The sequence below is a fragment of the Bubalus kerabau genome, chromosome 5, assembly GCF_029407905.1.
Source record: "Bubalus kerabau isolate K-KA32 ecotype Philippines breed swamp buffalo chromosome 5, PCC_UOA_SB_1v2, whole genome shotgun sequence".
NCBI lineage: Eukaryota > Metazoa > Chordata > Mammalia > Artiodactyla > Bovidae > Bubalus > Bubalus kerabau.
The window spans coordinates 45,217,453-45,234,933 of NC_073628.1; the positions used below are offsets into that span (position 1 = coordinate 45,217,453).

The 17,481-nt window shown below is 42.0% G+C and overlaps 1 protein-coding gene and 1 long non-coding RNA gene across 4 annotated transcripts in view; one reads left to right on the top strand and one right to left on the bottom strand.

Annotated features, from left to right (window-relative positions):
- The window catches only part of GRM5 (glutamate metabotropic receptor 5), a 655,231-nt gene that overhangs the window by 20,141 nt on the left and 617,609 nt on the right, over positions 1-17,481 (bottom strand). The window contains exon 9 of the mRNA XM_055581574.1: positions 3,773-3,868. Within this exon, the coding sequence (XP_055437549.1) occupies positions 3,773-3,868 (96 nt within the window). The remainder of the gene's footprint in view (positions 1-3,772; positions 3,869-17,481) is intronic.
- LOC129652687 (uncharacterized) overlaps positions 1-17,481 on the top strand; it is an 87,539-nt gene that overhangs the window by 18,073 nt on the left and 51,985 nt on the right. The window contains exons 3-5 of one of the 3 annotated variants that reach the window (XR_008714683.1): positions 11,352-11,577; positions 12,549-12,650; positions 13,768-14,244. The exons of 1 other annotated variant lie outside the window; for it this stretch is intronic. This is a non-coding gene — a long non-coding RNA (uncharacterized LOC129652687). Of the gene's footprint in view, positions 1-11,351; positions 11,578-12,548; positions 12,651-13,767; positions 14,245-17,481 lie in introns of those variants that run through there. One more of the 3 variants, XR_008714684.1, reaches the window with a different exon arrangement.

Sequence of the window (17,481 nt, forward strand, 5' to 3'; positions counted from 1 at the left end):
CACTAAAATTAGATGCTGCATCTACTAGGTGAAAATCAGTTAATCAACTGATTGGGGATTAATCTTTCTTTCACATAATTGATATCATGACATTGCAACAGTAAAAATCGCCCCTTACCATCCTCCTTCCCTCAAGCATTGAATGGGGGCTTTAGATCTACTTCATTTGTTGAAGGAGGGCCCTTTCTCAGAGACTGGGAGGCTCAGAGTGGCTGTGCCTCTCCATCACGGAGTCTAACGTGAGCACATCGGAATACAGACTTAAGAAGCACAGAGGTGGACTCCCCCTGCTGAGACGGGCAGTGATGACATTCATCGTCGAGGTTCTAGCCATTCCTGGGGGTGGATCATCTCTGTATGAACTCCCACGTTCCAGGGTTTAGAGAATTCCTGTTTCTTAGAGCATCTCCCTGTTCAGGACTCTCTTTCACTCCTCCTGCAATCAGGAAGACTACTCTGAAACACAAACTGTCCACTGTGAAAGTATGAACAAATGACAAATTACGCTACAGTCAGACAGAAAAAGAAAGTTCCCCCAAGGGAAAACAATGACATAGTGTTTCAGGAAGCTAGACTGTGATGGATACCTACAGTGTTCCGATTCCTTTCCAAGTGTGGAGGAGGAGGGAGAGGGGAGGGGTGTCTCCAGGCCCTGCCAGCGCTGCTGATAAGGTCACGCTGTTCTGCTGGGCCGTGACTGCATGCCTTGTACAGCTGCTTCTCCTTCCTGCTAAGCAGTGTGGCTCACAAGGACCTCCCCAGGCGTAAATTCATAGGATCCAGTCCACTCTGTAGTTTCATCATAGAAACTGTGGGCAGTGAGATGCAGGCTGACGTTCCTGGTTTTCTGTGGTGGCTTGAGCTTCCCTTAGCCCCTCCCTGGGACTGGTTGGACTTGATGATGGCCACAGAACCACCCCCGATGTTTGCAGAGTAAATATGATGCGTGCCTGTGACTCTGCAAAGTGACTGGGGGACGGAGTGAGAGTGGATAAGAAAGAGGGCCTTATCAGCAGGTACGAAAAGTACCTACCAAAGTCTCATGTAGGTATTCGGTTTCCAGCCCTTCCATTCTATTTCTGAGCAAGCAACTTGAGATTAACTATTCTAACCCCTTATTTAGAAATAGTTTACACTGCAGTGGTCTCCCCTCTGATATCTTAATATCTTTCTCTTAATACTCACATTAAGCTTATTTCTTCTGGGTAAGTTTGGATATATTTGTGTGTGTATTGATATGAACAACTATAAGGACTCCTCCCATACACTTTCTCTCTGTCAGTTTTTACTTGATGCTAAAGAAATTAGAAGAAAAAGTAGGAAGGGAAGGTCATTTGTTTCTTCTTAACTGTTGTTATCTGTGGGGCAGAGGTGTTTGCGCCAACAGAACTGTCTTTGGTGCATCGTACACTGTTCCCATCTGCCTGCCAGGACATATCAGTGTGATAAGCCTCGCCATTACCGTGGCTGTATACAAACAAATGCTAAATGATGTCTTCCTATTGTAGGGAAACAGACCATGCCAGTGTAGACATACTGCGTGGCTACCTTTGTAGATCTGGACCTGAACCAAGGAAGCTGGCATCCCCATACTCACGCTCTGTCTTCTCACCTGTTTTCAGTCAAGGCAGCCTTAAACAAATCTAATTGCTAGGCTGATCAGACATGAGAGTTCCAGGCACTGACCAAACACTCTCAAGAATACTGTGTGACAGAATTGAAACCTGATGTTTGCCATGAATAGTCCACGTCATCTCCTACACAAATGGATTATTTCAAAATACAGGTTTATGGACTGACTAAATCAGGATGACCTTGGAAACTTGTTGCACTACAGATTCCTGGGTTTTGCCTCAGTGTATGTATGTGTGTGTGTGTGTGTGTGTGTGTGTGTGTGTGTGTGTATATATATATATATATATTTTAAACTTTTTATTTTGTATTTCGGTAAAGCCAATTAACAACGTGGTGATAGTTTCAGGTAAACAGTGAAGGGACTCAGCCATACATATACATGTATCCACTTGCCCCCAAACTCCCCTCCCATCCAGGCTGCCACATAACATGGAGCAGAGTTCCATGTGCTAAATACACTAGATCCGTGTTATCTGTTTTTGCCTTAGTATATTTGATAGGCAATCAGGTTTGCTAGGTTTGGGAAATCCAGAGACAGTGCTTCAGATCAGAAGTCACTTTGGACAGAGCCCCTGTTCTCATCTGGTGCAGTCTTTTCACCTTGTCCTGCCAACCCTGACACTGTTTGAATGATTTTCAAGTACAGGGACTCTGCCACTTTCTCAAATCTGCATGGAAGGACACTAGGAGCCCCAGTAGCAGTCTGTTGAGTGACCCCCACAAAATGATGCATTGGTGGTTATCTTCCAGATACACTGGGATCTAAAGATGGCCCTATAAAGGGGCGTAAGCCCATCAGATATACCCGTGTGCACACGTACGTGCTTACACGTACGCATGCTCTCACTGTCTTTTGTCTGGGAGCAGTGGATGAAGTCAGTCAAGCTCTTGACCAGGCTGCGAGGAACAATGGCTCAGGCTATACACCGCACAGGTCAGGACACCATTTTCACAGACCGCAATGTGAATGGCCTTCCAAAAGTTGTGCAGTGTCCTTGTAGAAACTTAGGCATTATTTTGGAAACCAAAAGAAACCCACTGCTGTGGAATCACACAGTGTTGGGGAGTGAAATTTCAGTGGGACTGGATTCTCTCGTTGCTCTGTAGCAGGATCGCAGCCTCTGCTCTCAGCACATGCACACACGTGTGTGCACACTGCACTCTGCACCTTTCCTTTAACCCAGGCTGATTTGCGAGAGCTTCCCTTCCACACCTGTGTACGACAGATGGACTGGGAAACGCCACAGCAAATTAGAGGTGGGGAGTTAGTTCATGGTGATCAGTTTCCCAACGCAGGGCCCCTCCAGCCTCCTGGAACCATTTAATGCCAGCCTTGACAGTCTTTATCTCCAGAGCCCTCTTCTTTGAAACCCAGTCCCATGCAATAAAGCACGATTATTTCATGCAACACAGCTCAGTCGATGCTCATAGTTCCAAGTATTCCCGTTTCCTGGACACAGTTCAGTTGGGAAGGCCTGGTAGGAAGGAACATGCACAGCGCAGCGACATGGGGCGTTCACCACCAAACACAGAGGAATAAGGGAGCTGCAAAGCTACAGTAGCTAGAGGAGGACTAGCTTTCCTGGTGTCAGTTCACAAAAAGCCTCCGGCCTCTGCGGTTCGCTTGTTTGGCCTGGCATTTGCCCTTGGCTGTGAGATGACTTTTCATTCAATGTAAGTCAGATTAATTCCCAGGCTTGTGAGATCAGGGCTGACTCTTTCCCTCCATTGCAGTCCTTCCCTCAAAACCAGTCCTAGGCTTTTGCCGTTTAATTTTTGTCAAGTGACTGGATAGTTTTGAGTTTCCTCCCATCTCTTCCACTTTGCAAACTCCACAGAAGCGTTTGACCACTAAGTTAAGATCCACAGGGACACTGACTGTGAGCTAAGGCTTCAGACATGCAAAGCGCACAGCCCTGGGGAACAGCAGCATCTGGGACAGGAGGCTCCCATCACTTCTTGTGAGGATGGTGTGGGTTTTGCAAATCAAACACACAAAGAAACCCAGCGGTGGCCCAGGTTGGACACACTGCCTGGGGGGCAGGGTTGAGTGAGGGCCTGGACCAGGGAGCCACCTGTGCCTACAGCTTGCAGACACTTAGTTCACACCACCTCAGGCCACTCACGTTTTGCTTACCTGCTCATGGTTGCTCTCCCACCATTCCCCATACTCCCTTTGGGGGTGAAACACTCTATTTCCGACTTGTGCTGGGCCAGTCTCCTGTCTTTGTACCTGGTGAGGTTGAACAAGGACAGGAGCAAACAGAAAGATGTGATTGTGGGCTTCACTGGCCGGGCTGAGGGAGAGCTGGGCTCTCAAGGGTGGCCTCGTGGCTGAACGGGCCCCTGCTTTCACTGCATGGCTGACCGGTGACGCTGCAGATAGTTGTGATGGTATGTGGATCACACTGTGGGACAATTTTGTTACTTCTTGGTTGAACCACGTGTGGTCTACCCTTTTAAATTGCCTGTTGATCATATTTGATAATCTATGGTAAAAGGAACATAATTCATAGCATCTAAGGAAAAGATGGAGAAGGCAATGGCACCCCACTGCAGTACTCTTGCCTGGAAAATCCCATGGATGGAGGAGCCTGGTAGGCTGCAGTCCATGGGGTCTCTAAGAGTCGGACACGACTGAGCGACTTCACTTTCCCTTTTCACTTTCATGCATTGGAGAAGGAAATGGCAACCCACTCCAGTATTCTTGCCTGGAGGATCCCAGGGACGGGGGAGCCTGGTGGGCTGCCGTCTATGGGGTCGCACAGAGTCGAACACGACTGAAGCGACTTAGCAGCAGCAGCAAGGAAAAGATGAATGTCAGTAAATTAGAATTTATTTTATGTTTACCATGTGTCAGCCATGATGCTGGCATTTGACCTAAATGCAGTCCTGGCAACAACTCGTGGCAGAGCCTCTGTTTTTATTATGTCCATTTGACCGAAGCAGAAACCTGAGATTATAAGGTTTGAGCAGACTGATCAAGGATTTGAACACAGGAAGCTAAATTCAGAAGCTGCACTTTAGCTATTATAATGTGTTGTCTCCTAGCTTAAAAAGTATCATTAATGACGCTTCACTGAGTAGTACTATGCCTGTGTGTTATACTGGAAACTGGTGATGCTAAAAGAGAAAAGAGATGTTCCTTCGATGTAGGAGGTTTATATAACCGTTCAACTGATGTGTAACAGTCAGCACTGAGCTGCCTGCATTGTGGAGGGTGGCTCAAACAGCTTTTACCTGAGTTGGCAATTCAGCACTCCTGGAAGATACTAGAAGTTTCAACTAAAATACATGATTTCCAACATGTGTCAGCTACGTGGTGCATCAAGATGAGCCCTTGTATTTGTATGCCAGTTTTCAGAGCCTACATGCTTTCACAGAAATAATCTCTTTTTTATTCATCAGTTTAAGTCTGCGGGGGAGGCACTGTGATCCCCATTGGCCAAATGAGGAAACAGACTTACTTAACTAACTTGACCGGAATCACAAGCCTACCTAGTGGGGCGGAATCGTCCGTAGAGCTTGTAAGCGTCCAAGACTCTTAAGATTTATTGTGTTTATTATGTTTCCCTCCGAAATCAGGAGCCTGATCTGGTGCCACACCATCCAGGCTCCTGACATTCAGCAGGTCGTGATAGAGTGTCTTACTTTCAGAAGAATTGTTTGCCCTCGATATAGTCACTTTTTAGAAAAGCTTCTTTTCCTTCTGTTTCAATATTAATATTAAATAAAACAAAAAGCAATAAAATTATAATCATTATTTGTCCTGGGATAAAGGCCTTCCTCATAACTTTGTTTTCTTCTAAGATGTTAAAAAGTATTCAGCATCTGAATGAAAGTGAAATGGCTTTTTAAGTGAAGCAAAATGGATTAGCGTCTTCGGTAGATGTTAGCTGAGCATCTGTTAAATTCTAGGCATTGGGCTTTGTCCTGGGGATAGAGAGATAATAACCCACAGGCGTTGCCTCATAGAGCTCACCGTCTCTTGGGAGAAGGAAGGCGAGAAGGCAGTATGTACTCAGTAACTTTAGGTCTAGGCCATAAAGAAGAGAGGAAAAGAACTTAAAGACCAGATTGAGCAGTCTTTACTGCACCAAAGAAAACACCTCAGAAGAGGATCCCTTGTGAAGTACCAGTCGTCACATTGCAGTAGAAGACATGTTGTATTTATTTGTGAACTTAGTTACACTGCCAGGGCATGGCTTTAGAGATTAAGAGAATGTTAATAGAACAATAGAATTATTCATGGTTCCTTACAAAGGGGTCTTTGAAGTATTTTTTAATATTTTCTGTTAGGCTAATTTCCAGTTAATTTAAATATTTTAATAGATAATTTAGGACATCTACATTTCCAGTTCAAAAACTTCTGTCTCTGTTTGTCTATCTCCCTTATGTACACACACACACACACACACACACACACACAACCAAGTGGCCCTGCTTATGAAACAGATCTTAAACATTCTATTCTCTCATAACCCATTCTGTTTTGGTAAAAAATTTTATAAAGAAATACAAGTCCCAACTTAATTCTAGTAAAGCAAGAGATACATTAGATTTATTTGGAACTTCCAAATAGTTCTTGTTTTCAGAGTAAGGTGAATTTACAGACTGTCCCTTACAGACTGGGAAGCTCATCTTTGCTATCAGATGGGAGCCTCCCTCTTCCTGTCTGTAACTATAATTACAGCTTAAGTATGTTTACCAGATGTCTAAATAGACCACATTTTCATTCATTCACTTATGCATTATTCCATTCAACAATAATGTACACTTTAAAGTAGCTAATAATGCTTTTATAGTCTTTGCTGCAGCTGCATAATTCTTTCTATTTGAGCTTATTTAAAAAATAAAAAACATCAACTAAAAATAGTTGAAGCTCTTCAGAATGTATAATTAATACAATGTCAGTGAAATTTATTTTTCTTATGTAATAAGTTCATGTATCTTTTAGGCACCTACTAAAACCTAGGCACACACGCACATATCCACACGTATCCACACACATGTACATACTTGTGAGGACTGTTTAAGTGTTTTACAAATATTGACTCACTTTTCAAATTGCTTTGTAATTATTTTCAAGGTCACAATAAAAATAATAATAACTATATATACATGTAAGTACCTTAATCACTTTGTTATACACAAGAGACTGACGCAACATTGTAAATCAGCTATACTTCCATGTTAAAAAGTCCTAAAAAAGAAATAGTGATAACAGAATACTGAGTGTGCCAGGTTCTTTTTGCTATATTATCCTCAGTTCTTAAAACTACCCTAAAGCGTGGGTGCTATTATCATCCTAAAGAGGCAGGCCTTGAGGATGAACATGAGTAAACCCAGGCTCACAGGGTTTATGCGTGGGGAACTCAGGATGAGAATTTGTGCCTCTGATTCCTAAGCTCATCTTATTTCCATTCAACTTCCATATAAGTAACAATGTCAATAATTTTAGAAACAAGACTATGACTTATTATGGACTGTGAGGAAAGCAGAGCACCGAAGAATTGATGCTTTTGAATGGTGGTGTTGGAGAAGACTCTTGAGAGTCCCTTGGTCTGTAAGGAGATCCAACCAGTCCGTCCTAAAGGACATCAGTCCTGGGTGTTCATTGGAAGGACTGATGCTGAAGCTGAAACTCCAATACTTTGGCCACCTCATGCGGAGAGTTGACTCATTGGAAAAGACCCTGATGCTGGGAGGGATTGGGGGCAGGAGGAGAAGGGGACGACAGAGGATGAGATGGCTGGATGGCATCACTGACTCGATGGACGTGAGTTTGAGTGAACTCTGGGAGTTGGTGATGGACAGGGAGGCCTGGCGTGCTGTGATCATGGGGTCGCAAAGAGTCCGACATGACTGAACGACTGCACTGAACTGAAGTGATGACTTACTAACTTTAAATCGTGTTCTCTGGTTTGGGTTTAATTTACAGCATTCCTATTTACTGAATACTCTATGTGCAAGGTACGGTGATAAGGAGCATGTGGGTAACTCATTGATATGTTCACAATCTGGAGTGCGATGATGAACTGTAAACAGATAATTTTTAAAGAAAGTGAGAAGTTTTACTGTAGAAACATTCAAGAAGGACTCTTAACCCATACTAGGAGGGCTGGAAAAACTTCAGCAAGATATGATCCTACGGTAAATCGTCAAAGATGAGAAGGAATACAGTATGAAGAGACTGGTAAGCAGACAGAAAAAAAAAAAAAAATCAAGCACAAACACGTAAGAGTCTTAGCAGCATGGTGTAGATGGGGAAGCAGTGCTTCTCCCCCTCGGCCCCCCAACCCCACTGCCAACTGTGATGGTGGTTTAAGTGCCAAGACCTGTCCAATTCTTTGTGACCCTCTGGACTGCAGCCCGCCAGGCTCCTCTGTCCATGGGATTTCCCAAGCAAGAATCCTGGAGTGGATTGCCATCTCCTTCTCTGGGGATGTTCCCAACCCAGGGATCGAACCTGTGCTGGCAGGCAGATTCTTTACCACTGAGCCAATCAAGTGTAAAATAAGACAAAGTAAAATTCAGGGTGTAGATGGAGCAGGATATAAAATGTAGCTTATGGATGAATTTATACTGTATATTGTGAGATTCCACTGTGAGATCTTAAGGCTAAGGAAAAAAACAGAGGTGACATTTAGATAAAATACTGTGGACTTGAGTACAGACTTGAGATAGACTCCTTAAGATAGATTCATTCGACTGCAATAGTCATGTGAGAGATGATGAGATAATTCCTTGGGGGTAGTGTTGATATGGAGAAAGAGTAGATAACAGTTTCAAGAATATATGGGAAGTAAAATGAGTAGGATTATTGATGAATTTGGGCTTCCCTTGTGGCTCAGCTGGTAAAGAAATCACCTGCAATGCAGGAGTCCTGTGTTCAATCCCTGGGTTGGGAAGACCCCTTAGAGAAGGGAAAGGCTACCCACTCCAGTATTCTGGCTTGGAGAATTCTGTGGACTGTATAGTCCATGGGGTCGCAAAGAGTTGGACACGACTGAGCGACTTTCACTTTTCATTGATAAACAGAGAAGTGTAGAATGCTACCTCAGTTACTGCCTTGCGTGGTGCACTTAACTAAGTTAAGAAAATATAGGAGAAGATATATATTTGGAGGCAGAAATAAAAAGCTTCATTGTGGAATATGAGCTGGTGAACCATACAATTGGACACATTTAGTAGGCACGTGGATTTAAGAATCCAGAAGTTAGGGGATTCTTACATAGTTGGGAGCCATCATACAGATGATTGCAAATACCATGAGGATGGTTGAAAGTACCCACAGAAAGCAGATAAACTATGGGATGGTTGAGGGAAGGGAATTACATATTCAGTCTACCTGTTCAAAAACTTCTATAACACTGTTTATGTAAGCATTACTGATAAACACTTTTTGAGTGCCTACTATATGTTAGATGGTGAATTCAGGGTTCTTCAATCTGCTATTTTTTTTTTCCTTCATACTCTTTAGACTTGTAGATCTGTGCTACAGATCTCAGTATAGCTTTGACACTTTGGTTTCTATGCCATAACTCTGGTATGAAAAACTGTCATAATGGTTTTTAAATATTTAAGAATGAATTGTTCTGAATTAGCTTTAGTTACCTTCTGTAAAGATTTTTTATTTTTGTTCCTTTTATATCTCCTTTGTTCAGAAAGCTCTAGTTCCTCTTTACTTAGATCTACAAGAGACCATGTTTATCTGGTGATAAAATTAAAAAATTAAAAATAAATAAATTAAAAAATACAGGGGTGGATAATAAATGTAATTTGCCCATAATGATTTGAATAAAAATTCCATTTCTTTATTTCCTTTCCCCTGTTTCTATCTGTGTCTACTAGACATTGGAAATTTTTAGAAATCTACTAGACATATTGAAATTTCTATACAGGCTATGTGGTTCAAACTGGGTAAATGAATGCAGAATGAGATGAAGGATTAGAATAAAATGAATATATTCAAACAAAAGTGTGTATGTTAGGTGAAATAGCAGATATTGTGGAGATAATGCCTAAAGCTAGAAGGAAAAGAGAATTTTATATTAGAAATAACTATTACTTATGTGAGGGAGATTCGGGTAATTTATCAGAAGTAGAGTGACTAAAATGATGATTCTAATTGTATTAGAAGCTAATCATTACAACTGAGAAATGAGCCTATGATGATAGTTTGCCCTTTGTTGCCGTTTTGTTGCTAAAAAGTCATGCCTGACTCTTTGTGACCCCATGGGCTGTAGCCCTCCAGGCTCCCTTGTTCTTGGAATTCTCCAGGTAGGAGTACTGGAGTGGGTTGCCATTTCCTTCTCCAGGGCATCTTCCCGACCCAGGGATTGAACCTGTGTCTCCTGCATCGGCAGATGGATTCTTTACCACTGAGTCACCTGGGAAGCCCTAATTTGCCCTTTATATAGCCATTAAAGTAACTCAGAATGGTAGCAGAGCTTGGAGTAGACAGAAATTCTTTACCCAGTAGATGGTACTTTTAAACAAAGTTGAAGGATAGATGGATAACTAGATGTCAGGAGCCTCAAAGAAGGCGGTTTTTCACTTTTGCGTTTCTACATGACGTGTGGAATGTGTCTGGAGGCAGTATGGAGTTGCTAACTCCCAGCCTTGTGCATTGAGGAATATGTGATGCTGAAGGATAAGTAATGTTCTATGAAAGTCCTATAGAGGGAGGCATGTCCTTAGATCCACCTTCATCTTCAGCCTCTTCACCAAACACACCATTTACTGTATTTTCTTTAACTCTCAAACCACACTAGGTATCATTCAGTTTAGTGAAATTCACAGGGACATAGTTTATCTGATGTGCAGAAACCACGGTACACATATTTTACTTTATTCTGCTGCTGCAGCTGCTGAGTCGCTTCAGTTGTGTCCGACTCTGTGTGACCCCATAGACGACAGCCCACGAGGCTCCCCGTCCCTGGGATTTTCCAGGCAAGAACACTGCCTAGTGGTTTACTCTACTTTCTTCAACTTAAATCTGAACTTTGCAATAAATAGATGATTATTTGAGCCACAGTCAGCTCTAGGCCTTAATGTTGAGTGGTTTGTTTTTGAGATTGCACCCAAGTACTGCATTTCAGACTCTTGTTGACTATGAGGCTATTCTATTTCTTCTTCTAAGGGCTTGCCCACAGTAGTAGATATAATGGCCATCTGAATTAAATTAAATTTCCCCGTTCACATCCATTTTATTTCACTGATTTCTAAAATGTCCATGTTCACTCTTGCCATCTCCTATTCGACCACTTGCATTTAACCACTCTCTTATTAATAATTTCCGAATGTCTTTAATCCAAAGAAAAGACTTAAAGCTTATTTCCCTGTCTTATACACACCTGAAAAACAGGATGTGCATGTTTTAGGGATAAACTGTTTAACCATCCCTTGGTCTATTTATGTATAAGATTGCTTTTTGAAGCACATACCTTATTTTAAATGATGCACAAACTGAAGGCATTAATAAAATTAAAAAGTCAGTGAAAGGATCATGGAAAATGTTGGAAATTTCATGTATGTTTTCTGTGTAAATTCAATATGAAATGGACATCAGTGGGGCAGGAGAGGAGCACTGTACAGTTAGTGTGTAGGAGAGTGTTCTTTAAGGAAATCTCTCATTTAAATGATCATAAATGCATCCCATTTACAAAGTAAATTTAAATCTTATTTTTCTTCATCTATTTTCTCTTATTCAGGATAGACATATGTATGAGCTGTGCAAAATGATATGAGAGAAAAGAGTCTTCTTGGCCAATAAAGTACAGAAAAAATAAGAATTATTGAAGTAATTATAAAACAAATCACTTTGAATGTCAGAAAACCCAAGAAATGATTTTCACACCAAAATTGCTGTCAAGAAGGCAGAGTTTTGAGGCTAAGACTAAGAATAAATCTGGAAAACTGGAGAATTAAATCATCAGAGTGAGTAAAACTTGTGAATGAGTATGTGGATGAATAAATGAATAAAATGGAACGGTAACTTGAGGGGTTATCAGATCTTCAAAGGGCTTTGTTGTTGTTCGTTGTGCTTGTTTGTTTTTTTTTTTTTTTTTTTTTTAATAAATGGAAACTGAAGCAACTTTGTAGATTTACATTAAGAGACCAAGGAAAAGAGAACAAATGAAAGATGTTTGGGGAAAGAGAAAAACTAATATAGTGTTTTGAGATAATTACAGAAAAAAAGGAGGAAAGAACACACAGTTTTCACTTATAATTCATCATTAACCAGTTGGCATATACCACAGGCTTCATTTTCAAAACATACCCAGAACCTGGCCATTTTTAACCACCTCCTCTATTTACTACTCGGGTCCAAGCCACCATCACTTTTATTATAAAAATTACAACAGCTTCCCAAACTGGTCCTGCTTCTGTCCTTACTAATCCCTTCCTCTTACTCAACCCAAGCCAACCCAACCCAATCTCTACAAAGCAATAATCCTTTGAAAACAAAATTATTTTTATATTACTTCTCTGTTGAAAGCTCTCGACTAGTTACCCATCTCCCTGAGTAAAATCTAAATTTATTATAATGGTTTACAAAGTTCTATACAGTCTTCTCCATCCTCTATTATTTCTCTGATCCCATAACTTACTCTTTTCTCCCTTCTTGCTCACTTTCTTCTCCTTGAAGACCCTGGGCATCCTCCCACCGAAGTGCCTTTGCTATGGCCATTTCCTCTGCTTTCAGGGCTTTTCTCCCAAATATCCTGAGAGAGGATCTCCCTTAAATCTTTTCGCAAATGTTACTGTTGCAATATAGCCTGCCATGACTACTCAGTTTAAAAAATGCAACTGTGACCTCACTCTTCCTACCATTTCCTGCTTTTCTCTTATCCAATGTAATTTATATTTTCACTTATTTGTTTTATTTACTGTCTGTTTTTTCCCAGCACAATCTTCACAAGCATGTGAACTCTGTGAAGTCATGGATCTTAGACTGTTTTCTTCACTGCCACCCTTCCAGCACTGTGACAGTACCGAGCTTATTGCAGGTGATTATGCTTGTTCGATGAATGCACGCGTACATGAACGAATGAATGAAAGGAGAATCGTGTTAAGGGAAAATGTTCAGCTGGGGAGGAGGAAAGAGTAGCAAGTTCATAAGAAATGACATTAGGTCTCTCGGAGTTGGAGTGATAATAGGAGTAGAGTGGTTGAAACTGGAGGTTTGTGAAAGGTTGGGTGGAAAAGTGAAAGAGCAACTTTGGGCAGGAAGCTTATTGAGTAAGCAAGAATGTAGGGAGAATGACTGTCAGGTGAAACACAGAAGATGGTGTAAAAGATCCTCATTTTTAAAAATATGTTTGCCTCTCTTTCACATCATCCCATTCTTCACACCAAGCTGTTCCATTCTTGCATTCGAGTTAAACTGAGATGATAATGGTAACCAGTGTTACTTGTCATTGTCAGCCAGTGATCATGAGAGGGGGTATTCTGGAGATTTCTAATGATTTTTTTAGTCTTATCAATAAGACACTGGAAAACATGGCCCCTTTTGCTGTGGGCGGTTGTTTGGATGTTATATCTGACAATGTTACAATATGCTGTAAGGTGAGAGGAGTGAAGCCAGCCAACTTGCCAAAAAATGGCGGCATGGAAGATTAAATGAATGTAGGTCCTAAACAGTGTCTCTGAGCCACTGAATTAGCCTCTTGAACCTCAGAACTTTCTTTAGGTGAGGTTAGTTTCCTTATGATGTAAGTAGCTGTCAATTATGTTTTAGATACTCTGATGCCAGCACCCTCCTACAGCTTACCTTGTTTCATTACTTTCTCTACCAAGGCTCAGTTCAAAATTTCTAAGGTTGTTTATGGCATTTGTTTATGTTAAGGTATTTATCAAGGAGTGTGTTTATATGTATTTATGAAAATCCTAAAGAAGCAAGTTACTACCAAATACTTTAGTCTTACCTAATCATTTGTTCAGTTCAGTTCAATCGCTCAGTCATGTCCGACTCTATGCGACCCCATGAATCGCAGCACGCCAGGCCTCCCTGTCCATCACCAACTCCCAGAGTTTACTCAAACTCACGTCCATCGAGTCGGTGATGCCATCCAGCCATCTCATTCTCTGTCGTCCCCTTTTCCTCCTGTCCCCAATCCCTCCCAGCATCAGGGTCTTTTCCAATGAGTCAACTCTTCGCATGAGGTGGCCAAAGTATTGGAATTTCAGCTTCAGCATCAGTCCTTCCAATGAACACCCAGGACTGATCTCCTTTAGGATGGACTGGTTGGACCTCCTTGCAGTCCCAGGGAGTCTCAAGAGTCTTCTCCAACACCACAGTTCAAAAGCATCAATTCTTTGGCACTCAGCTTTCTTCACAGTCCAACTCTCACATCCGTACATGACCACTGGAAAAACCTTAACATGACCACTGAAAAAGCCTTGAATAGACGGATCTTTGTTGGCAAAGTAATATCTCTGCTTTTTAATAGTCTTTTAAATATTGTTCCTTTTTATACATATTGTTGTATATAAAAAGTATGAGAGTCTTCATAGCATTATATTTGTATAGAAAATAAAAGCGGGAGATAGACTGAGTAAAAAGATGTATTGTGATCTCAGTAATCCAGATTTGGAAAATGCCTATACAGTTGGCCCTTGTAACCATGGTGCAAACACCACTGTTCACTTATCAGAAGCTATGCTAATTACATTTATGACCAGTACAATATCATGATTTATAAGATTTCAGATCACCAAAATGTGTGTTTCATATATATTTGGTCTTCCTCCACTATTCCTGGCTCACAGCTCTAAAACCTCTTGGAATTTCCTAAGTACTAAGAGTGATAAATGTGCCTTCTGTGACGTTAATGAGGTGACTTTTGAAACTCGGCTAAGGATGGGGCTTGGTTGCCAGTGGATCCAACCATGTGATTAAAGGGTCAGAACTTCCAATTCCACCCTTTTGACCTCCAGGGAGGGGAAAGGGGCCAGAGATTGATTTCAATTGCCAGTGGTTAGTGATTTAATCCATCAGGCCTATGTGATGAAGCCTCCATAAAAATCCAAAGGATGGGTGTGGAAGCTTTGGTTTCTTGTAGAGATGCTGGGAGGGATTGGGGGCAGGAGGAGAAGGGGATGACAGAGGATGAGATGGCTGGATGGCATCACTGACTCGATGGACGTGAGTCTGAGTGAACTCCGGGAGTTGGTGATGGACAGGGAGGCCTGGCATGCTGCGATTCATGGGGTCGCATAGAGTCGGACATGACTGAGCGACTGAACTGAACTGAACTGAGAGATGATGGGAAATTCACTCTTCGGTTAACTCCCACTTCCAAAGGCCCCTAAGCTGGACTGGTCTGTAGAGAGGCCTGCTGACCTCAAACTCACCTTAAAACAATGCTCAAACAGGAAACTACACTACACTAGGAGGAGAAGAAGATGACATCAGAAGCAGACAGCTCACCCAAGATGCTGATCTGACTTTTATGATCATTTATAATGTTTTCTTGATTCCTTGGACCTATGCCTATCAATCCCATGTTTTCTATCATGGACATGATTCTATGCTAGTTTAAAACTCAGTCCAAACCACAGGTAGTACCTGTACCTATTCTGGGTTACCTTGGTGGATTTCTCTTCTTTGGGGCTCTGATTGGATACCCCCTAGGAAATTTGTTTTAGATGAGTGTTCAGTCGTGTTCTATCTATTCATAATAATTCTAGATGGGATCCTCTCACCTGGCCAATTAAAAATACCTGCTCTGAGGCTGGCCATAGATTTAAGTTTTCTCTTAGGGTCATTTAAACTCAATCAGAGTGATGAGATAAGTCTCAATAAAAAATTAACTTCTCATCTATTAAAAGGAAAACTCCTACAATTATGGGGAGGATCTACATGGTTAACACCAGGCTATGGTCATTTAAGTTTAAAGGCTCCTCTATGTTAGGAGTGGTTAAATCATACTAAAAATGATCAACCTGGTAATTATGAGACAAGGCTGGGTGCTTAATGAACTATGCCTGTTATTACCCTTAGAAAGAGAGAGTGGTATGGGACTCAATGGATTTGTGGCACTAATTTATGGCCTTGACATCTACAGGAATGATACGAAGGTGTAGCCTGGGATTCCCATGAATTTAAGGTCATACATGTTAGCAAATTACAGGTAACCCCAACCAATCTACCATTGGTATGATCCCAGTGGGTCAAAGATCTGTATTCTACTGGTATGTCCATTTAGCAGCTTGTGTGTGTATGTGCCTTCAGTGGGGTTGGAGGATGTAATTGACCATATCTAAGCCTTGACAACTTTCATAAGCTTTAAATGATAGTAACCGGGGTTTTAGCCTACTGAATTCTGAGATCTCTTTGATGAGAAAGGCAGTACTATACAACTGCAAGACCCTTGACACCTTACAGCATCTCGGGGAGATATCTGTGCTATAATTCAAACTGAATGTTGTATTTTTGTGCCTGGTAAATCCTTTAATGTAACATATTTGAACCACATGAAAAATCAGATTTCTGCTCCAAGTGACCCGTTCCCTAATCTTGACAATCTTTAAAAAAAAAAAAAAAAAAAACTGGTGTGGGAGGCTCATGGCTAAAATATTTACTTTTAATTCTACTAATGTTATTAACTATTCCATTTGTAGTTTGCTTGTTTCACAAGATTATTATTTCTTGTATTACCAAGTATATGACTGAGCCTTCAATGGAAATGATGACTAGACTTGAAGCAGTTGATCAAATGCATAGTTCGATATATGATCAATGATTGTAATAGTGTAACTCTAGAAGGCAGTGGCAACCCACTCCAGTACTCCTGCCTGGAAAATCCCATGGACGGAGGAGCCTGGAAGGCTGCAGTCCATGGGGTCACGAAGAGTCGGACACGACTGAGCGACTTCACTTTCACTTTTTACTTTCATGCATTGGAGAAGGAAATGGCAACCCAGTGTTGCCACTGCCATTCTCCAGTGTTCTTGCCTGGAGAATCCCAGGGACGGGGGAGCCTGGTGGGCTGCCATCTATGGGGTCGCACAGAGTTGGACACGACTGAAGCGACTTAGCAGCAGCAGAGAAGGCAATGGCACCCCACTCCAGTACTCTTGCCTGGAAAATCCCATGGATGGAGAAACCTGGTGGGCTGTAGTCCATGGGGTCATGAAGAGTTGGACACGACTGAGCGTCTTCACTTTCACTTTTCACTTTCATGCATTGGAGAAGGAAATGGCAACCCACTCCAGTGTTCTTGCCTGGAGAATCCCAGGGATGGGGGAGCCTGGTGGGCTGCCATCTATGGGGTCGCACAGAGTTGGACACGACTGAAGCGACTTAGCAGCAGCAGAGAAGGCAATGGCACCCCACTCCAGTACTCTTGCCTGGAAAATCCCATGGATGGAGAAACCTGGTGGGCTGTAGTCCATGGGGTCATGAAGAGTTGGACACGACTGAGCGTCTTCACTTTCACTTTTCACTTTCATGCATTGGAGAAGGAAATGGCAACCCACTCCAGTGTTCTTGCCTGGAGAATCCCAGGGATGGGGGAGCCTCGTGGGCTTCTGTCTATGGGTCGCACCGAGTCGGACACGACTGAAGTAACTTAGCAGCAGAGATGATGGGAGAATGCAGAGCCTGGAGAGGGAATGGAATCTCTGTGTCTCTGACCACATACCTTGCTCTCTGAATCTCTTCTGTCTGGTTGTTCTGAGTTCTGTCCTTGTACAGAAATTAGTGATCTAGAAAGTACAGTGTTTCTCTGAGTCCTGTGAGCCACTCTAGCAAATTTATCCAGCCAAAGAGGAGGTCATGTGAACCTCTCATTTATGGCCAGAGAGAAATACAGATAACAGCTTGGACTTGGAACT